General features: G+C 37.2%; 1 protein-coding gene across 4 annotated transcripts in view; it reads left to right on the top strand.

Annotated features, from left to right (window-relative positions):
• The window catches only part of LOC120429790 (transcription factor hamlet-like), a 133,876-nt gene that overhangs the window by 75,874 nt on the left and 34,034 nt on the right, over positions 1 to 23,968 (top strand). For 3 of the 4 annotated variants that reach the window (XM_052707863.1, XM_052707864.1, XM_052707866.1), the window contains exons 2-3: positions 13,905 to 14,077; positions 14,144 to 14,314. In XM_052707863.1, the coding sequence (XP_052563823.1) occupies positions 13,905 to 14,077; positions 14,144 to 14,314 (344 nt within the window). Of the gene's footprint in view, positions 1 to 8,274; positions 9,029 to 13,904; positions 14,078 to 14,143; positions 14,315 to 23,968 lie in introns of those variants that run through there. The other variant, XM_052707865.1, reaches the window with a different exon arrangement.

Raw genomic sequence — 23,968 nt, 5'->3', positions numbered from 1 at the left:
CACCAAAGAAAAACTACAAGTTTTCCAACCTTAAATTTGAATGACCTTGGTTGTTTGAAATTTCTCCCAGAACATTTCATTTCCCTATGTAGGTCCCTAGTTTGAATGTGTGTACTTCTCATCCGGTTGCATCATCATCTCAACACTTGCAGCATCCTTGTAAATCCCGCCTCCTCTCTGCTGTCTCTTAGGGCTCACAGATCTCGGTGTGTGCGGCGGGGGATCATCCAACCCATACAGCACCCAAAGATACACGTGTGTGAGTGAAAGAGATAGAGCACAGCACAGCACTGTGTTATCATTCGCCGTGACTGTGTGAGCTATTGAATTTTTGTTTAGAGAGCTGCTCATCGCATACAGCAGCAGGCTGTGTGATGTCACGCGACGCGCATCGCACCGACCGTATCTGTATCTCTCTGTTTGTCTGTGTGAGACCGTCGTCCAAGAGAGGAGGAGCCAAAACGCGTCGCACCGTCGGAAGAATGGTCACAACACGAACGGAGCGTCGCGACGGCAAACCGACACGGGGCTCATCGTTACTTGGAATAAGATGACGTTGCGATCCGCACCCCGGCAGGATAGTTGAGGAAATGCAACTCTAGACACAATTTTATGTTGTTGCTCTAGGAAGGACCTACAAGGATACCCTGCTGTAATTGAGGAAAATTTATCTGTATTTGTGACCTTTTCCGGAGAGTGAGAGAAATTGTAATGCTCTCTCGAAAGTCGTCCTTTTGGTCCTTGTTACGATTCTAACTACGGTCTCCGTAGGAGCGACGAGGGAGGTTGGGAGTGAGAGGTCTCGTCCTTCATTCAATCGTTTTGATTTTTTTTTCACCTTTTCTTCTGTGTGTATTTTTTTCGATTCTGAGTTGGGGGTTTCCTGTTATGTATCGCACAGCTCCCTCCGCTTTATGTATACAACGTGGCACTGATTTCGATTGCGCTGCGACTGAGTAAACCTGAGTGATGTGGTGTGTATCTTTTTTCGGTGCGATTGTTTGGTGGAATTGGAACTGCTGAATTGACGGGAAGACCCTGTAATGACGAAGGTTAAAAAAGATATTTAGATTTGCCACGTTTGAAAAGTCGTCAGTTCAGTATCAGTAATTTAAAGCACCATACTTGGTTGTATTATAAGCAAAAATAATAGTGTAGAAATAAGGGACAAGGTACTGTTTCAATTACATTAGCCTTTTTTATTATGAAAACAAACTATTTATCATGATTTCATTTGAAATTCATTACTCAGTTAAAGTTATTAAAATTATTAAAATTCAGTTGTTGATTGTTGCAAAAAGATAACAGATTGAAATTACCTTGGGTTCTATACCCTTTTAAAAAATAATAAACGGGATGTGATTTTCTTTTGACTATATTAGATGTTGCATGTCCATCACATTTTTTTCAAGTATCAACCCATGTTTTGTTTAATCATCAAGTTTTTATTGAGCAAAAAGATGTTGACAAAAAGATTTAAACATATATACCTTAAACGGAGTGTTAAATATGTACGGAATGCTAAGGAATCATACTGACCTTGGTAGAAAAGTGTTTAAAGTACTTCAATAAGAAATGTTCATAAAATTTTGAAAAGTTCAATAAGTTAGTTAATTATAATCAAGAAATGTCGATAAACAGCATTATTTTCTTATTATAAAAGTGACATGAATCGGAAAATGGAATGCATTTTTGGATTCTTTGGACAATTTTCCACTAGGAGAATGTAAAATAAAATAGTGAATAATAAATATTATGTGTTTTTGAAACATAATTGAATGAAATGTCCAAATTTGTAGGCATTTTTAGCAAATTTCTTATAAAATATGAAAACATTTGGTTCGTGCTTTGAATTCAGCTTAAAATGCAATATGAACCGATAATTTTATTAATAAACCTGGTTTTATCAAATTTCAAGCAAAATTTTGACTTTTAACAATTTTACCTAAAATTTATATTTTTTTTTTGAAAGCTGATGAACTTAGTTAACTAAATATAAACATTAAACACATAAAAACTGTATCAGCAACCTTATTAATGGAATAATTGACGTACAAATAAAATGTGAACATCTTAAATATGATTTTAACAAGAAAAACTATGACTATCAAAGTCACCCCGGAATTCAAACTAAGAATTTTTAACGTAACTATTTTTCTAAACATTATTGAAAAAACTTTTTTTTCCGAAATAGTTCATGGACTTTGTGTGGCCTACCCCAGTACATGTTTTAAAAATAATAATCTTGAGAAAAACCTTACCTGTTGGAAAATATTCTAAAAACAAATTGAAATCCTATCAAAGTCACCCCGGTTTACGGTATATACCTTAAACGGAGTGTTAAATATGTACGGAATGCTATGGAATCATACTGACCTTGGTAGAAAAGTGTTTAAAGTACTTCAATAAGAAATTTTCATAAAATTTTGAAAAGTTCAATAAGTTAGTTAATTATAATCAAGAAAATGTCGATAAACAGCATTATTTTCTTATCATCAAAGTGACATGAATCGGAAAATGGAATGCATTTTCGGATTCTTTGGACAATTTTCCACTAGGAGAATGTAAAATAAAATAGTGAATAATAAATATTATGTGTTTTTGAAACATAATTGAATGAAATGTCCAAATTTGTAGGCATTTTTAGTAAATTTCTTATAAAATATGAAAACATTTGGTTCGTGCTTTGAATTCAGCTTAAAATGCAATATGAATCGATAATTTTATTAATAAACCTGGTTTTATCAAATTTCAAGCAAAATTTTGACTTTTAACAATTTTACCTAAAATTTATATTTTTTTTTTGAAAGCTGATGAACTTAGTTAACTAAATATAAACATTAAACACATAAAAACTGTATCAGCAACCTTATTAATGGAATAATTGACGTACAAATAAAATGTGAACATCTTTAATCTGATTTTAACAAGAAAAACAAGAATTCAAAATAACAATTTTCAACGCAACTTTTTTTTAACACTATTGAAAAACTTATTTTTCATAAATAGTGCATGGAACTTGTGTGGTCTGCCCCAGTATATGTTTTTAAAATTATAGTCTTGAGAAAAAGTTTATCGGTTGGAAAATATTCCAAAAATAAATTGAAATCCTAACAATGTCACCCAATGTTTACGGTATCTATTTTCAATAAAAAGAAAAAAGTTATGATTATCTCCAGTGAATTATAATTGAATTCTAATTTAAATTTTTAAATTAAATTATAATATTATTTGTCAGAAAATCATCAATTTGAAATATTGAAAAAAAAAGAAAAAGTTTACTCATGAAAAAAAACCAAAACAATTCTCGAGGGTTGACATTTATCACAGAAGCAAATCTCTTGGTAGAGAAAACTATGGGAAATTTACCCATTTTAATCAGTTCAAGCCGATCGACCAATTCTCAGCACTTTTGCAGTTTGCCGCTAGAAAATGCACATTTTTAGATACATCAACATCAAGCTTGCTCACTTTTATTTGCGCTATTTATTAGCTTATACTGAAACAGTCAAAAACACTTTAATTTATCTCAGTATTTAGATAATAAAGGATTAATTCAAAAATAAGCAAAGTATCATAAAGTTAAAATTTGAGCTCCGTTGCAAATATGTTTCAAAGTTTATGTCGTATGTTATTTAAAACACTTCAAAATTTAAATTTAAATATAAGTCTGATTAAATGCAACAATCTAACATGCACTTTCTGCATTGATAACACTATTATTTAGCATGTTTATGCTGGTTTTAAAAATATTTTGAGTTAAAACAAAAATCTAAAAATATAATTTCGTCAATGCTTAGATATTTTGAACCAACCAAACAATTGGACATATGAATACTGCATTTTAAAATACTTGTTTCATTCAAATGTTGAACTTATGGCTAGTGATTATATTTTTATTTTGTTTTTTTTTCGCCTTGACTGGTCAGAGTCGATGGACATAAAACTACATAATATGCATTTTTATGAATGTTTATATTGTGAAATTGACTCAGGAACACAAAAGTTTTAAAATGATCACCAGATAACGGGATCCAATAAGAAATGTTTTCAAGTGATTTGAAAATTTATAATTCCAACATTGCCCAAAAGAATTAATAAGAACCACTCAAATTTGAGTTGGATTTTTTTTTACCTGAAATCGAATGTTATGTTAACCCTTTACTGCCCAATTTTTTTTAGATTTTGTTTTTCGTGGAGGAAGTCATTTTGAGAAACTTTTGTTCTACGAAAAACTTAACTTATCTTATTTTATGTTTTTCTTGTTTTATTTTTATTATTTTAATTTGTTTTTATCTTGTTTAGTTTATGTTTGTTTTTGGTAGTATTTGGCCTATCCTTGGCTTGTTTTTCACATTGTGTACTATCAGCGCCGTACCTAGGGGTTGGCGCAGTTGGCGACCGCCAAGGGCGCCAGCCCTTGGGGGGCGCCGAAAACGATGATTGTACAAATATGTCATGTTATTTTAAAATCCTAGAAAGGTATTCAGAACAAAAGGGGCGCCAAATTTTAAAGTAGGACTACAAAATAACTCGATTATCTTGGTCGGAATATTACAAATATTACTTATAACACTTGGGGCGCCAAAATCAACTAATGCAATAATTGTACCATAATTAAATTTAAAATTAAATTCTCTCAATTCATTTATCAAAGGGGGCGCTCAAGTGGCAAAAATTTCAGGGTTTTATAACAATTCTTTGAAATAGCTAGATATTTTATATTTCAACTACAGTATTTAAAATTCAATTTAAATTTCACCATTTTTTCCAGCATCAGGAACCATCAAGCTTTTTATGTTTTGAAGTTTTTTTTTATATAATCAGCTATTTAATTGAAATTTACACATTTCTATTGAAAATCTGAAATAAAAAGAATAAGATATTTCAAGTTTAAAGAAAATGGCATTTGAGATATTTTTATCGTTTTAAATGCAAACGTTGCGTTGAGATTGGCCTACGTTTTCGAAATACTGAAGTGTTTAAATTGAATATTTCTAACACAAAAAATGCTTTGACTTTTGTTAAATTTCTAGCAAAATATTTTTTTTTAACATAAAAATGTTGTTTTTTTAAGAGCACATAAATTGCTCTAAATATATTATATTCTGCTGCTTGTATTCAATTGCTTGTAGCAAGAGTGAAAAAGTAAAATTTGGGTGTCTTCGACAAAGTTGCATAGATTGGCATGCCTACCAACTTTTTGGTCGTAAAAGTAAAATATTATACAATTTCTTGTATAATTTTGATTTGCAGAAACACCATTATCGCGGACCCATTAGATTTTAAACCAAAGCAAAATTCCAACTCCAAAAACAGCAATATTTTTTGGGAAAACACAAAGTTCCACTTAATTTTGCTTCTAGGGTCAATAATTTGAAGAATGTTAGTAACCTTTTTTATGAAAATTTTTGTTTTGTTATGTTTTAATAGAATGGATAAAGTTGCTTATCTTTCACATACATTTTTTTATTTCATGGATTCCATGTGTTGGGCTATCCAGTGTAATTTCGCCTAAATTTTCACATTTACACAAACGGTTCTAAAAGCTTTGTGTGTATAGGGTGACTATTCTCGAGATTTTCAATTTCCCGGGAATCGAGAGTTGAATTTGGAAATTTCCCGGGAATTCCCGGGACCTGGTAGTGTTTATAACTATGCCAATAGTGCCAGTAATGTATAAAGAAAAGTTATAAATGTGTTTCTTTTCAATGAATTCAGTTACGAATTATTCATGCTTATTTAATGAAACGTTAATTAGTAGCCTCATTATTTTTGGGAACTATGATCTACTTCTTGATTTTTTTCTGAATCTGCAATACAACTTGTTGTATGAACTTGTTATTAGATTTTTGTGAAATAACAAAATAGCTAATATATAATTTCCCAGTATCGGGATTTTCACAATATAATAAATAGCGACTCAAAACAACAATTTAAATATTTTTTTTTCTTTTTTAAAACTGTAAATATGCATTGAAGAATTAGTGATCCGGAAAACCCGAATGTTCACATTTGGCGGACTTTACAAAGATTTCCAGAATTTTTTTTTCTAAGATATAATTTAATATTGAGGTTTAAGCGAAACACAAAATTACTCCATGACATCAAAAAAGGAAATTACCTTGATACAGCGAAATTAAAATAATAAGAATAAAAAAAAATGGATTATAAGAATTGCTATGCTTGAAAGAGGATATGAAAATTATACTCTTAGAAAAAATAAACAAAAATATAAAAAAATAGACTTTCTTCTTGTGGCTAACTGCTAAGTGTGCTTTTAGGTTAATTTTGGGGTCCACATTATTTTAAGTTTACCAATTATAGTTATTGGAATTTTAAATAAGTTAAAATTTACACTTTCTGAATTAGAAGATAAGAGAAGCATTGGTTCATTCGAACTTGAACATCTTACATTGAACACCCAATGTTCTGAACAATTTCGAATTTTAAATTTGTTTTTTATTTGTTTATATAATTTTGCTTAGACCAAATTTCCCGGGAATCGAGAGGTCCAAAAATGGTCGATTTCCCGGGAATTCCCGCTCGTCCCGCTATTTGAGTGTAATGGTTTTTATACAAAATTTTAAGAAACTTGTCGAAAAATAAACACAAAAAATTTCAATGCGTTAAAAATGTAAAAACTAATTGCCTTTGTTTGAAGCTATGAATTTTCAAAAAACAAATTTTAGGAATTTTATATCAATCAAAAAACACAGTCACAGAGAAAAGAAATATTGTTTTCAAAAATAAATTGAAAAAAATAGTTTCAAAAGGAATCCATCCAAAAACAAGTTTGAAAAGGAGTCCATTTTCTAATCAGTTAAACTATTTTTTCAGGAATGCAGGAAAATGCTGATACAATGAAATTTAACACTCTGCTATTTTCAGTCAACATCAATCCTAAAGCACCTTTTCGTTACAACCTATCTGTATTGGAAAGATAAATAATAAAACATTAATTTGAATATTCTTCAAAGAATGAAATTGTGGTTGGATTTTTTAGCCGTGATATTTATTCAATCAATTACCATTATATTATTAAAACTCTTTGAAGCAATCGCTGAAAATTTAAGTAAACATATCAAAATGATGAAAAATTTGGAGGGGCGCCAAATTGATGCTTCGCCAAGGGCGCCGTGGACCCTAGGTACGGCTCTGTGTACTATAGATCGATGTCATTATCATTTAAATTGTAAAAAAATGCGTAAAGATACAGTCTGGGACACTAGTAATATTACTGCATGCTTCTTTAAGCTTAAAATATAGGAAATGTTGGTAAAAAACACAGTCAAAGTTAACCCCTAAAAAAATGACATTTTTAAAAACATTGGCTAAGTCACATAAAACAAGTAAAACTTCCAACCCATAAATTTTCTAAAATTTTAAGAGCACTTCTTTCCAGTGCTTTTTAAAAATCAAAAATTGGTTGAAAAATTGATTTTTGGCGATTTTTTAAATCGAAGCCCGTTTAAAGGCGGGGTTGGGTTGTAGAGGGTTAAAAGTACGATAGTAAAAAATACGAGTGAAATTTTTTTCGTTGCATGATTCGATTATTCGAAGTTTCTAAGAAACCTTCGGATAATCGAATATTATCCGAAATTTCGGATAATCGAGGCTTCGGATGGTCGGGTCATACAAAAATACAAAAATTTGTACTCCTGATGACGGTAATCGAAGAATCTATAAGGAAACATGGAATTTTCCCTATGTCAATTAATTTATGAACAGCCTTAAAGTGGAGACGCACTACCTTCAACTCACCCAAACCACACCAACGTCAACAAGGCAAATCCAAAATACCTCTTCTCCACCGGTACACAGAGTTCTAACCTGAGAATCGCTCTGATTTAGGACCATCATCACCACCGTCGTCCTCACAACAGTGTGCAAACACATAGCCCGACTCGTCACTATCTAAGCTCCTGAAACTCACCTCACTCTCTCTTTCCTAGCTCTGTGTTCGTGTGGTGCCCACGATATCCTTATTTTATCTATTCCCTCTCCGTATGTTGCTACGAAGGTCCTGCCAGGTCCTACCATGGGGTGGTTGTTGTCGAGGTTGTTGTTGTTCGTCGTTCTCGCTTCCTCCCTCTAACCTCGGTTGCTCAAGCTTGTGTTTGCTAGTGTGTGAGATTTTCGCTCTCTGAGATTTTTCCTCGTGTTTTCTGGAGAGAGAATTTTCGTAGTGTGTGACAAAACATGTATTCGATTCTTACGATTCTTTGGCGTGGTGTGTGCGATATGAGTGTTGTGTGAGGATGGTTGGAAGAGGATGGTCGTCGTCGTCGTCGTCGCAGCATGGTGATGATGGGCCCCTACACGGAGTGTGTGATAATTGCATGAGAAGAATTTGTTAGTCTATTCTTAGCATCCCGGACAGACAGACAACCCGCGCGAACGCTCCTGACGAAGGATTCGATTCGGTTCACCATAGTTCGTGAGGTTTTGAACTCTTAGTTGATTAGCATAAACGTCGTGCGGGTTTAAACAGTGGACCCCACCCTCAACCGGTTTGTGGTCACCAGGAGTGTGTGGAGGTCGGAAGTGATTTAAAGGCTAATTTCGCCGTCGACACGCGACCTCCCCCCCAGCGCAAGTGGGGGCAAACAGTGCAAATTCGGTGACCAATTGACCACGTGTGGCACGTGGGGGTACGTGCGTGCGTGATTTTTTCGTGTGCAATCGATTTTCTGAGGAGTCGCCCACCTCCCTCGGTCGTTATCGTATCGAGGCCAGGATTTATTCGGTTCTGTTGATTCGGCCCCCTCGGTTTCTTTTATGGGTTTTCATTAATTCATCGGTGAAGTCGTGCGTGCGTGAATCGTGAATCTGAGGAGCAAGGAGGAGGAAAATAAACGAAGAAATGATAAATAATTCTAATTAGGATATAAATGCTTTTATAGTGCCCAGATCCCCAAGTGTGTACGAATTCTAATTAGTGGATGAAGTGGCGGATTGATCAGCAGGTCAGAACGCCGCAACTAACCTTCGTGTGATATGGTTGATATCGAATTAATGATGCCAGGTACGGAACACCCACTTGATTGCTCAAAACAAATCACTTCACTGATCAACAAAAATGTCAAAAAAGTTTTAGTGGAGACGCATGGTGATTCTCAAATCAAACGCATTAAATCTTCTCGAGAGTTCAACTAATTCAGTTCTTCAGGATACCAACAACTCTTAGAAACATTCAAAAGTGCCAACCTCTGTAATAACTCCCAGGAATCAACCTGCCCCCGATAAGGACCCACAATCTGTGAGGAGGTTTGACATTTGATTGACGACGACATGGCTTTCGCCTTTTTTTTCTAGTCGAAATGACCCGTGCGTGAGGTCGTAAAATTCGTTTGTTTTCGCGAGCGCAAACTTTCACATTCAAAAAAGGACTCAATTTAAGGGAAAGAGACCTTTCGTGGCCAGTTCAATTAATTATGATTAAATACTTTCTACGCAAAACCACCTGCTTTGGGGGAGGGAGGGCGCGGGGACTTGCCGTTATCAGCCGAGTGGATTTATGGGCGTACGGATTGGGAAATATGTTTTTACCAGCGAGATATCGGACGACGACCGGGGCGGACTTTATGGACTCTGAATAATTGGCTTTATTTTCTGTTAATGTCAGAGCCCCGACGGGAGAACGCGGTCGTTATCGGGAGGTCGAGCGCGCGCGATCGTAAACTAGTCTAAATGTCTTTATTTGGCAAGTGGTGATTGTTTGGCGGTTGCAAATAATAGTAATTGAATTGGGTTAACGGGCGGGGAGAAGAACTTTCTTCTGAGAAGTTTATGGAGGGTCGTAACTTTTTGCTTAATAATGTGTAAATTTGGAGTTGATGTTTTAATCAGTTGTGACATAGTTGCATGAATTTAGGGGGTTTGTTATGGGATGATATAGTGCCAAAACTAGAATTTGAGTTATTGAGATACTTTTTGCTTTCGATGTGTTGTATAAATACAAAAAATCCTATTTTCTCATTAATTTAATTTTCGTAAAGCTTTTCAATTTAGGTCAACAGTTTTGTTTCAAAATATTCTTTAATTTTGATGTAACAAACATAGCAAATTATAAGTAGATTGATTTATTTTTGAAATGAATGATTCTAATAAACGCTTTTTTATTGTACTAAAATAATACAAACTACAATAAAGTGGATTAAAATGATATTAACTATCAAAAAAGTTCTTTGAGAATATGGCATAAGGAAAGCTCATTAAATTTATCAAACCCTCTTAAAATTTCATAAATTTTAATATTACTAATACTAAATTCAATCAAACATGAAATTTCATTAAAATAAAAAAATCACAAATTTGAACAGTTTCAAAATGGTTTACAGCTAACAGCTAGATCATTATTTAAGTACGAATTCAAGCACACTTTGTTTAAAGACATTTGAATCAATTTAGCTAAAAATTTAATAATTTTTTCAAACGATGCATTAATAACTGATAAATAAAAAATATCTTCTCAATCAATGAAACAAATTAACTTACATGGAACAGACCTTTTCTACAACAGCTCGTTATAAATTTTTCTTAGAAAGTTATCAAATTCAACACAGGAAATGATAATTCTGTAAGCTTTCTGCATCGATTTTTGTTTAATTTAAGCTTATCCCTGCCATTGGTTTTCCTAAAGGTTGCTTAAAAAATAAAATAAAAATGTCATCAAAATAGAAGATTGCTAGCTGATCTAGCTAAATATTTACTGATTTAGCAAGGAATTTAGCTGATTAAGCTTAGTAATTTGCAGAAATTTTCGAATGGCTTCAAAGTTTTTTGCAAAGTTGAATACGTTGAGCACGAGCAATATCGATAATACAAATTGAAAATTAATAATTATTCGAATAGTGTTTGTCTGTTATGTGACCATCAGTGGGGTGACATTGGATCTGGGAATTGAGATTGGTTCAAATTATTTTTTTACGATTTTTCAACTTCTTATTTCTGTTTGAAAGGCTGTTCTGGTGACATCTTAAGCAAACTTTGCTGTAAAAATCATGTTCCTGGAGCAAATCTTGTCAATTTTTTAGGCTCTACATGCCCGATATTTGATCAAGATTAAGTTAAAATAATGCTTCAATCTCATTTTTTTTGAGAAATTTTGAGGTTCGTCACTTCGCCTGCAAGTTCACCGACAGCAATAAACCCGACCAGACCACCAGCGGTGATAACAACCAGGGAATATATTGAACTTCTAATGTGTCGGTGACCATCAACCGACATTATCCTATCCAAACAGATCCTAAATCCAATCTCATCGGAGCTCATCCGCACAGCTCAGGAAATCGTGCAATAAAACTAGTTTTTAACAACGTCACGCCAATTGCACCGGCATTCTCCGGCATTTGTTTACCTCCATTCACAAATTGGACCATCATCACAGAAAAAAAACATCAAACCATCCTAAACCAACTGCTCTCTCTCTCCGGGGTTATCTTTGAAAATCAACGAGCCACATCACTTCCTTTGCTTCCTTCTCCACCGAGGGTTTTGCTTTTTTTTAAAGGTACCTGTTGGATAAATAAACCATCAAGATCTGCGCTTCATTCTTCCCCCGGTGAACTCACAATGGCCCGCGTGGCCAACAATAGGCTCATCCTAACCTCAAACCTGCTCCGATTCAAGCGTTGCAAGCTGCTTCCTCCGCAGAGACACCCGCGTGAATAAAGACGTCGTCGGCGTCAGACAATCCAAGAAGATCAAGATCTGCAGGAACACAATGGCCCGGCTGTGGACAACAACTTCCGATTTTTTTTACGAATCTTCGAGGCAGAAGCTCAGGTTTCAGCTGATGTGAAAGATGGAATTTTGTGAATGGAGGAAGGATCATCCTTGGACGGGGCAGGAATTTCAAGGATGATAAAACCGGGCAGGATTTAAAATGTTTTATCTGATTGCCTTGCAAATCGGGGTTTTTGTACGGGATGGGAAATTGAGGACAGGAAGATGTTTGATTTGAATGAATTGTGGAAGAGATGTGGTAGAGATTTGGCTGAGGACAATTTCGGTAGTATAATTCTTGATGCCGAAATAACTCGAAATTCGAATTACACTTTTTCATAATTTCGTAGCCGGCCTAAAAATATTTGATTTGTTAATAAGAAGCACACAAGATTAACTTATTTTTGATAAGAAAACGTTGTCTTTCCTTTTTTGACAGGACAAGATTACCTTGGAGACTTAAAGGAAGCGACGAACCTCAAAATTTCCTAAAAATAAATGTCGTTACAGCTTCCGAGCGATTTCACTTTCTCGCGCGAACCGTTACATTCCCTCAAAGGGTTCGTCCTGATCCGCTCCAGCTGGTTCCCGGCATCTGCTACAACTGACTCGCATACTTCCGAGCCCAAACCAGCCCTCACCGTTAATCGAAGCGTTCCAAAACGTGTGTGTGTGTCTATTGATCTGATTGGTAGGATTGTCGAAATTGGACTCTCCTTCAGGTGTGATCGACATGTTTGACATCTTTTGCCAGCGCTACCTTCCGAGATTGAGCCATCTTCCGAGAGGAGATTAAAGATCCCCGGAATTGGCTTCCCGATGGGCTACGGAGCGCACCCCGGAGACTAAACAAACAATTTGAGCAGATTAGAGCGTCCCATTGAGGTTGAGGCGCGCGGGGCGAAAAAAAAGGTGTCGGGGATGAAATTTCAAACCTCTCAAGATCGGTACCCTTTTCTCGGCTGCGCCGAAGTCCTTCGACGTCTCCGGCAATGTTTACGACTGTTTATTTGCTTCTGCCCGCCGTGTCGACCAGCTTTGGGCTGATCAACGTCGTATTAGTTACAGTTTGGTGTAATTTTTCCTGGTTTTGCTTTTTTTTGCTGGGGTCCTTGCGATTTCTTCCGGGCTTTCTTTCGTGAGGATTTGGTGGCAAGAAATTGCGAGCGCGCACCCTTTTGTTCCGACAATGGACAATTAGAATAAAATTAGTTTACTTAATCGCTGAGCGATTTGAATGGATTTGCTTACGGCGCAAACAAGAGAAGGCTTGTGAATATTCACAAGTGCCCGTGGGTTTAGGAATCTCGGTGGCACGAGAGTTTGTTGATTTCAGAAGGTCGTCGATTGAAACTGATACCCGAGATTTCGCCACTTTCGGAGCGATTAATCGCGTTGACTTGGAAAGAAGTCAACAAGTGGGTTTAGGGACAGAATCTGGATTATAGACGCTCTGATTGTTCTAGTTTGGGATGGTATTTGGTACAACATTTGGGGGGAGTGGTGCTATCGACGGCGTCATCTTATAATTTGTGTGTCATAAAATAATTTCAAGATGATGAACTGAGGGGCACATTTCGGAGGAAGATTTCGTCGGGTAGAGGCAGATTCTTTCTCAAGTGGTGTTTACACAACTTGGTTAATTGAGTTTGGGAGTCGTAAATTTGGTGCGTTTTGATGATGATGTGGTGTCAGCGCAGAGTTCTGAACCGGGCGAAGTCGTTTGCAAATACGTCATTCGAATGAATAAAAACTACGAATACTGAAGTACTGATAAGGACAAAGTTGCACAAATCTCCAGATGGTCAACCACGAATCACGTCAAGATTATAATTTTTGAATCACGGTACTTTTCTCTCGATCTTGAAGTCCAAAGAACCTACACATCGCGTCGGCTCCGACCTCTTCCGACGCAAAACCAGAGATCTGATAACGGGGCTCATGAATCACGCACTCGAGCAGTTTTGAATTAAGCCGTCAAAGCCGGCGACACCCCAGCTCAGTCTTCGTCGACCATCCACTCGCAGCGCTTACATATCAATTATGTTTCCTAACGCATTATGATTGTTGCGCGACACGCACTTGAGAGTTCTAGCTCAGAGTTCAGAGACTGTTGTGACGGTTTCAAGAGTGCCGTTCTCATCCGACTGTGTTTTCTCTGGTTTGCTTTACAGGCAGCAGCGGAGACGAATCGGACTCGTCGCGCGGAGTTCCGTCAAGCCTAGAAGTGCCTCCGGGTCTGCAGGTGATCCCGCTGAACCACCACCTCCACAGCAGCCATCACAGTCACAACGGTGGTGGCGGAGGATCGGCGCTGGACGAGCTTGCCCACCAAGAACGGCTTAAGGTAAGGCGCGTGCAGAAATCGCAGTCATTGGAGTTGCTAACCTGCTTCTTTCTTCCCGGATTACAGCAGCTGCAAAGTGCGGAACAGTTCCTGCTGCAGATGGCCCGGCTGCAGCGTCCCCCGCCGGACCTGGACATCCACCAGGGCTCGGTGGTGGCGAACAAGCCGATCCCGAAGGGAACGCAGTACGGACCATTTTTGGGAAAGTTCTTCCGGGAGTCGCTGGATCGACGGGAGGTGAGTGTTTTTTTATTCTTGTATCTTTATCATTAAACAGATGAGGTTCCAGCTTTTTCAAGATTTTTCTGTAATTTTGAACTTTTTGATTGAAATTACTTAAAAAATTCTGAATTGTTTGCAATTGTTTCATATGTTAAAAAAAAAACAAATTAAAAATCCAGATCGATCCAAACGAAATTGTAGTGGATATTTTTTAATATTGTCTTACTAAAGTATTAGATTTTTATAACAAACATTTTTGCTTAAATTTTGTAATTTTGAGTCTAAAATTTTGATTACCTTGCAAAAGGTACGTAGTTTGTTGACAACTCAAAATTGACTTCATAAGTTCATACTTTTATGGGGCCACCCATAAACCACGTAGAAACTATTCTGAAAAGTGCTGACCCCCTTCCTCCTTGTAGAGAATTGCTTATTCTGTTTATGAATGGCCCTTTATCAAGAAATTCTTCAATTTGTCCAATTTATTTTTGTTTATTGTTCTGTTTACGTAATCCCGAGCAGACGGAAATAACTTTGGAATAACCATTTTTGATATTTGAAAATACTAGTGCAGTAACATCTTATGTTATTCATAACAGGATTTGTTAGCCGTCGTTTTGATTTTTTTTGTTGTTATTGTTTGTTATTGTAATAACAGACTAATAACGTTATTTTAACAACTAATCTTATCATCGCAATAACAGTTGGAGGTATTCTTCCATAACAAAAAACATTGTTCCCAAATTCCCGGGCAGACGGTAAAAACAAAATTCTTGCCATATTTCAATAACAAATGCTGTTAAAATTACAAAAAGTGTTACGGAACAATCCATTTTTGCATAAGAGATTAAAAACAGTTTATTTTATCATAACAAAAATTGTTATTGGTCTGTAATTGGTTGAAACCCAAAACAACTAGGGAATAATATTTTTTGTTAAGGAAAAATAACTCCAACTGTTATTGAGATGATCGGATTAGTTGTTGAAATAACAAAAAATAATTACAAAGTTTTGTTCGAAGAATAACTAAACATGTTATAAGTCTGTTATTACAATAACAATCCAATAACAAAAAAATCATAACGGCTGATAACAAAACTTGACAAACAAAAAACATAAAATGTTATTGGCCTAGCATTTTCAAATATCAAAAAATTGTTATTCCCACGTTATCTCCGGCTGCTCGGGTTGGCTTTCAACCAATAAATTTTTTTGTTTTGATAACATAAACTGCAAAAATAGATTTTTCAAGATGATTCCATAACATTTTCTGCCCGGGATATCTTTCACAACCAAGTAAAATTTCGATATCACAGCTTCTGCATAATCTGCGAAACAAAAATTTTCTAAAACTTTTAATATGTTATTGTAATGTTCTTGAGAAAAAATACAAAGAACAGTTAAAATTAGAAAATCTAAGCCATTTAACCACGGACGAACGGACATGACACCAGGAACAAATTTTCTTCAAATTTCTGAAGCAAACTATCACTTGCGCCATCTACATTCAAGTTGTCGATTTCATGATTTCTCAAAATGTCTTATGCAATAATTAATTAAAACATTTAGCATTAGTATGGTGCTAGAAACAGTTTTTTGGCATTAAGTTTGTCTTTATGATTCTATGTAATTTATCATGGACCCTAAAATTGCCGAAAAAATATAGAAATGGTATTTTTAATATAAATTCATACGACCATTTCAAAAAATGCCCATGAGTTTGCTTCATCAGCTAGCTTTGTTTACGTTTTGAACCACGTGGCGCGAAGATTTTGACATAAGCGATCTCGCTTGCGCTGGTTTTCGCCAAGAAGAAGTAAAAGAAAACCTGCTTCACTTTTTGAAACCCCGTGTCATGTCCGTTCGTCCGTGATTTAACCTTAATTGAGATGTCTTCAAGCAGATCTAACAACTTCCGAGATTAAATATCTTAAAGTTGAGGGACGATCCCACAACACTGATTTTCAAACTTGTGGGCGTAATGTTGTGACTGCCTGAGGAGGGTTGATCTCGGTATTAGCTGGGGATAGTCTAGGCTCCCCAGGACGATGGCGGGTTCATCTCCCTTTGTTCTAGCTCCCGGACTACGACGTCGTCGGTTACGCATCGTTGGAGCTCATCGTCGTTCACGACGTCGTCGCCAGGCCTGTTCCAGGCAGGATGATGAGAAGAAAGGGAAAGACGCGCTCACATAACCTCTCGCACTAACATCATTAAGATATCGGGCAGACTAAAAGCTGATGTAGTCATTATAATTTTATGAATGAGATGATAATCCGAGTGGGTTTCCGGGGAAATAATTGAAGTCGTTTGCTGGGATTTGCTGGGTGGTTGGAGATGTTGAGATTTGTGCGATGTTTGAGGTATAATTGTCGAATTAATTTCACAGACATAAGTTCAGATTTGAAGTCCAGATCTCATTTTCGAACCTGTTTGTTCTCCAGATTACACTGGTAACGACGGGATCAGATCAAACGTATCGTCAATCGATTCCAACTCTGAATCAGCAGATTGACCACCTTGCAACAATGGGTCGCACCCTCGTCCAAGTTCGCCACAAAACGGACCATTTCGCCTAGTTATTAAAATCACTTGCACTCAGCTGTAACCGATCCCTGCCGAAAAGCCACTGCTCACAAATCCAAAACGCAAACCTCTGCCAGTTTTTTTTCGGAAAATTCACGCCCGGCTGTGTTTACCCAAAGCCGTCGATATCCCCGATGTGATGGTTTCACGGTCGATGCCACTCTTTTTTTTCTGTGCTGACAAAGCCATTCTGAGCGCGGATTTTGCAACAATGTGGTCCAATTCGGTGGTTCAACCGACGCCGCTGAATCTGGTGGTGACAACTGTTATTGATTCTGCGGCTCAGCGATTCAGGTTCGCTCGCGGATTATGTTACACGAAATGAGCAATCAATATGTTGCGATTTTTGCTTGAGTTGGAGAGAAATCTGAAGTTCGTTGAGGCGAATCCCGGCGTGTCAAAATAGAGGGTGATTGATGATGTCCGGGACCTCCTTGAAGAAACAGTTATCCCTTAGGACGCGACGACACTATTAAGTCGATCTCAAAACAGACAAACCTCACCCATTTAGCAGCGAGAAAGCTTGGGTGGATGACTTAATTGAAAAATTGATTCGCCCTTTCTTGTGCTACCTTACACAACAAGGATCATTAATTTTCTTTGCGTGAAGAAGAGAGCAGAGTTTGGGTGAAAAATCGTTTGTGGTAATGATGGTGCCAAAAGGAGAAAGTAGCTCTCTGATTGAGATGAAGTTAAGAAGATACAAATTTGGGATGCTTTGTGCGCAGCCTCCGGACCGGACAGAATCCCTGAAAAGCATCCCAGGTAGAGTTTTTCAATTTTCGCAAGGGATGACGCGGGCTGATGAGTTTCGTGACAGACGTCCTAATCGGATGAGTTTCGCATTGGCGAAAACGGCCGGGCCCGATACAGATCTTCAGCTGACAATCGCCGGACACTTCCTCTTCTCGTTGAGTCGGTTGATCGATGAGTTGGAGCGAAATCGGATGCTTATCAAATTACGCTCAATCTTCGACCAGCATTGTGCAAGCGCTAATTGTGTTTACTCACAGCTATTGCCGTTTTGCAACGCTGTTTGTGTAAACATCAAACACACTCTGGAGAAGGTCGTTACGACGCGAATCCCTGGAGACTTCGTCCCAAGCAGATGTTGACAGCGTCTCAGATTGACGAGACATTTAAACAACTGTACCGCTTCTCCAAGAAATTCGCAACTTCTTCAGAACCATCGGCTCCTTATTAATTGCCGCCGAATGACCCAGCATCTTGCCGTCTTTGTATCACCTTCAAAGGCCAAAATTACCGCTAAATTTCCTGCCAATTCCAAGTGTCAAGGGATTATGACAGCTTTCTCGCAAATCATTACCATGCTGTGGCGGTGGCGGCGGCAAAAGACAATACCTCCCGGTCTTATCCTTGATGAGACGAATTCAGTTCCAGCAAGAGTGTCCTTCGAGAGGTCCTAAGCTGGGAGTCGCACGCAGGTTCTCGACCAGGTAGCTGTAGCTAATTTTCATATTTCATTCATTGTTCGTCGCTCCAGATGGGTAATAGATATGAGAGGGAACGATTTTCTATCTTTTTCTCCGACTCTCAAACAAAAAAGCGAGCTGGTCGAAAAGAAAACGGTAAAATATTAATACATTTCTGGTGTTCTGGAGATTTGCCAGAAAGGGAAACCCCTTTGTAAGTGTCAATCAAAGAAGCGGGATCTTCCTCTTTTTCCGGCTACTTTTGCCGAAAGTGTCACTTTGAAGAGATGCTGGAGGTGATAATTCAATTTACACCTGGCTTTTTGGGAGGGTTTTTTTGTCACTCCTGGTGGACATCGAAATTGAAGTTGATCCAGAACTTATCCTCAGCTATTGACGGCTTTTTTAAGCTGATCGGTTTGGAAATGCTCAGGACTTAAAAGTCTACTTTAAGATTCATATGGAATAAGAATTCGTAGTTGACCACAAGTCATGACGTCTTTATGATTTTTTAAAACTTTTTGCGAGGCCTTGGTAGCCAAATCGTCACGGCATGAATCGAATATTTCAAATAATCAATTAGTTGCAAATTACCACAATAACCAGAATTGGTAACTAATCTCCATTGATACCCAAGGTTCAGAGTTGGTAGCAACTTGCAAAACTTTTTTGAAGTGGCTTATCAACATTTTTTATTGCAAATTTGTCGCCTATGTTCTTGATAACTACATCCCTTTCAAACATTGGTAGCAAATGTGAATTTTAAGAGTAAATTCCAAGCATTGGTAGCCAACTATTTTAGCGGCTACCAATGCCTCAATCTGGTATTTGGTTACCGATTTTATTAGGGGTAGTAAATTTACGGCTTTGGTAGCCACTTTTAAATAACATTGCAATTTTGCGATGGTAACCACAGTAATCATTGCTACCAATTTTGTCATTGGTAGCAGATTTTTGGGTCAGTAAGGTTACAGATATGGCATCAAATTTAATTTGTAAAAAATCTGCAATAAAGATAAAAATAATTTAAAGAAATCATTTAATCCTTGGTAGCAGATTAAGATGAATTGGTAGCAAAATCTTCCTGTTCAATTCCCTCTTTGAACCAAATTTGGGACGTTTTTGATCTTTTTCCGGACACCGGATTACCCACCGAACCGGCTGCTGCAGATCACAGCGAGAATCCCCTGCCAAAACTGTCCCAAAAAGAAGCGGTAGCAGTTTGACAGAGGCTGCGCCTCATTCGACATTTATAGGGGGTAATTTGTGTGTTTATTCCCGGGGATCTTCTGCCGCGTGTCCTTGCTGCGTGTAATAAATCTATTTGGGTTTCGGTTTAAGGCTCATTTTACGTTGTTTCGCCCTGTTCTGTTTTTTTCTGACGTTCGGAGATCGTCAGATGGCTCCGGGAGAGTGTTGATTTGAGTGACAACCGGTGTGAAATCCAATCAATTTCTGGGGTTTCGAGGATTAATTATTTATTGGTGAAGAGATCTCTCTTTTTGCGAAATTTGCCTCAAAAAATGTTGGGAAAACACTTAAGAAGATTAGAGCGGCAGTAGCGTGACATCTGAGGAGTTGGTCGTCGTCGTCGAAGAAAAGACAAGATGCTACCCTTTTAACAAACTGCGACTAGTTTTCTCTCACGGAAGCAACGGCGGATGTCCACCCGGGGATGTCAATCAAACTGGCACAATGTTGACCAACGTTTTGTACCGCTGACAGCAGAGAGTCCAGTTTGACCGAATTAGCATATTTAAAGGGGTCCTAAATGGACTGTAAATTTAACTGACCACTGGATATCATGTTTCAAGAGTTGGGTTAGTTATGATCTAGGATAGTTTCAGATTTTACAGCAATTATTGATTGCGGTGACTTTTTGATTACCCTTTTTTCCACGCGGAAGAGGCTATCACATTTCACAAACCGACAAATCATTCAGCTGTCAATCAAACCCGCCGGAAACGTCTTACAAGGATTCGATAAATCACAAAGTTTGGGCGCGCGAGACCGTTAAAATTTTAATTTCCTACCCCTCGAGGAGGCAGCACGCGCGCTGTGTACGACCTCCTCGGATATAATTGCGCTGGCGCAATTACTATTCGCTGCACGGCGCTGAAGTTCCCGGCAGAGTGGCAATCTATCTGCAGGAGCAGCTGTCAGCTTGTGTCTTTGCAATAAAATCTCAAAATTAACACCATCGTCATCCCGCTTCCAGAGGGTTGCTGCTGCTGCTGGTGATAAACTTTAATTAAGCGCTGAGATTTGAGGAGTGAATCCTGAAGACCGCCCAGACAATGACGACGGCCGAGGGGGCGTCATATTTTGCAGTAATTAAACGGAATTAGACTCGCTCAGCCGTAAATTAGCTGGCAGCCTGGAGAGCAGAAACTGTAAACTCATTAAAATTTGAATGGTTTTGTGGAGTTGTGCGGGTGGAAAAACTAAAATTACTCGCGTGGAAAATTTGTCGAGTTCTGTCATGTGTGAGATGTCACAAACTACAAATAAAAAAAAAAACTCAAAATTTCATCAAGGATTCGCCCCTTTGTCCGACGTAAATACAGTTGCAAAAATTTGTAGAGCAAATTGTTGTCGTCGGTTTCCCTAAATCCTCTACCTTTCCCATACCCTTGGAGTACAACAGAAGCTCGGGGAAAAACTTTATCCTTTTCGGGGAAGGACTCGCCAGCATGCAAAGGACTCATTACAACCGCAGCAGCAGCAACAGCTTTGATGTGCGCACGGGACTCGACATTCTCATTACATCTCGGAGTCACACAGACTTGCTGGCTGTCGCCACCGAGACTGGGATTAAATTGGCGAACATTCGTCATTTGAATACATGTGAGAGCTTGTGTGGGGGTCTGTAAGGAACAGAAGTTGTGAAAATCAAGAAACAGTAGATTTACCTTGCAGGGAGAAAGGTTTTCTTACATAAGTCGCTCACTCACTAACTCACTCATTTATTCACTCGATCCATCACTTACTCACTCACTCACTGCCTCACTAACTCACTCACTTTCTTCACTTCACTTAACTAACTCACTCATTCTCTTAATCTTGCACTTACTCAAACAATCACCCACTCACTCACCCACTCACTCACCCACTCACTCACCCACTCACTCACCCACTCACTCACCCACTCACTCACCCACTCACTCACTCACTCACTCACCCACTCACTCACCCACTCACTCACCCACTCACTCACTCACTCTCTAACATACTCCATTAGGGTGTAATATGGTTGTATGGAAAAAAATAAAGTTGTCCAAATTTAGCGAGCACAGCAATTTTTCAGTTCCTTTTGGGGTCCTAAACAACTCCCCAAAGTTTGGGAACGATTGGTTTAGTCCTCACTTTGCGCAAAGCGATTCAATTTTCCATATAAATTTGTATGGGAAAAACCATTTTTTTGGATTTCGATATTTATAAAATCCACGTTTCACGCTGTACTAAAACCGGATTCATATTCGGATGCTCTAGAAGGTGCTCTACAACTTTCCCGAAGAGAGTATGGTGCTAACTTGCTCCTAAAAAAAGATACAGCGTGTTAAAAACTCGTCTAAAATGTGTTTTTTGCTCGAAAATCACGTTTTAGACGAGTTTTGAGAACGCTGTATCTTCTCTTAGGGACATGCTAGCACCATACTCTCTTCGGGAAAGTTGTAGAGCACCTTCCAGAGCATTTGAATATGAATCCGGTTTTAGTACAGCTTGAAACGTGGATTTTATACAGTATGTAAAAAAAGTATTTACACCCCTTGGGCACTATGCACATTTTGTGATGAAACATGTAAAAAATTTAAAGTTTGACAGGAACCTAGTACTACGTTTTGTTCAGAAACTCATGCCAAACATTTTGCTACAAAAAGTTCATGAAAAGATGATTTCTATAAAAAGTTATATAACAAATACTAATACGAAAATAATAAAGGTGCAAAAAAAGTTTGTACACCTTTCGAAAAATTAACATAAATAATATTATTTGTTGACAAATCACCATAAATCCAGTCTCCCAACTCCAAATAGGCATCCTTGACTGATTAAAAAAATAATTTGGATTGAATATAATGTTTACTAACTACTTAGTATAAAAGTTTATATAACTCTGGAAATTCTATATAAAACTTATCTAAACCTAATTTTGCAAACTTTCAATTTAATTAAATGCCAATATATTACCATAGAATTGCTAAATAAACATTTTGGAGTAGGAATAACACCGTTTTGGGTGTATTTGTATCGATAGAATAGTTTTTTCGTTGGAATTTCGTACCAACCCGGAATTACGTCGCAGGAAAATCCGCCGGCATCCGAACCGGTCCACGATTCACAAGTCAACCTATGTGGAATCGGAAAGGGCATAAAATTTCCAATCTTTTGATACCCATACATCTAGGTTTTCTTTAAAACCTACGTTTTTAAATACCTGGGCAAAAAGTAAGTTTGATCCACGAGAACAAAAATTAAGAAATTCCATACATTTCTGGCAGGTTGCTCAAACGAAACCATAACAACGTTTTTTCTTAGGTATTTAAAAACGTGGGTTTTATAGAAAACCTGGATGTATGGGTATCAAAAGATCGGAAATTTTATGCCCTTTCTGATGCCGTATAGGTTGACTTGTGAATTGAGGACCGGTTCAGATGCCGACGGATTTTCCGACGACGTAATTCCGGGTTGGTACGAAATTCCAACGAAAAATCTATTCTATCTATACAAATACCCCCAAAACGGTGTTATACCCACTCCAAAATGTTCATTTAGCAATTCTATGGTGATATATTGACATTTAATTAAATTGAAAGTTTGCAAAATTAGGTTTAGATAAGTTTTATATAGAATTTCCAGAGTTATATAAACTTTTATACTAAGTAGTTAGTGAACTTTATATTCAATCCAAATTATATTTTTAATCAGTCAAGGATGCCTATTTGGAGTTGGGAGACTGGATTAATGGTGATTTGTCAACAAATAACATTATTTATGTTAATTTTTCGAAAGGTGTACAAACTTTTTTTGCACCTTTTTTATTTTCGTAATAGTATTTGTTATATAACTTTTTATAGAAATCATCTTTTCATGAGCTTTTTGTAGCAAAATGTTTGGCATGAGTTTCTGAACAAAACGTAGTACTAGGTTCCTGTCAAACCTTAAATTTTTTACATGTTTCATCACAAAATGTGCATAGTACCCAAGGGGTGTAAATACTTTTTTTTACATACTGTAAATATCAAAATTCAAAAAAATGGTTTTTCACATACAAATTTATATGGAAAATTGAATCGCTTTGCGCAAAGTGAGGACTAATCCAATCGTGCCCAAACTTTGGGGAGTTGTTTAGGACCCCAAAAGGAACTGAAAAATTGCTGTGCTGGAAAATCGATTTTGATATTACACCCTAATACTCCATCATTCACTCCCTCACTCACTCACGCACTAACTCATTCACTCACTAGCTCAAGAGATTTTATCATAAACATATTTTTGTTGTTACTTTTCAAGTGTTCTAAAAAATTTTAATTAAGTAAACTTTTGATCTCAACATCTCATTTTGAAGAAATGAGTTTGTTTTGTTATTTTTTATTTGATGAGAAAGGCAAAAATTAGGAGATTTGATCCGATTGAAATAATTTCAAGA

The sequence above is a fragment of the Culex pipiens genome, chromosome 2 (genome assembly GCF_016801865.2).
Source record: "Culex pipiens pallens isolate TS chromosome 2, TS_CPP_V2, whole genome shotgun sequence".
Lineage (NCBI taxonomy): Eukaryota > Metazoa > Arthropoda > Insecta > Diptera > Culicidae > Culex > Culex pipiens.
The sequence above is the reverse complement of the archived record's forward strand: the minus strand, read 5'-3'. Positions and strand labels throughout refer to the sequence as shown.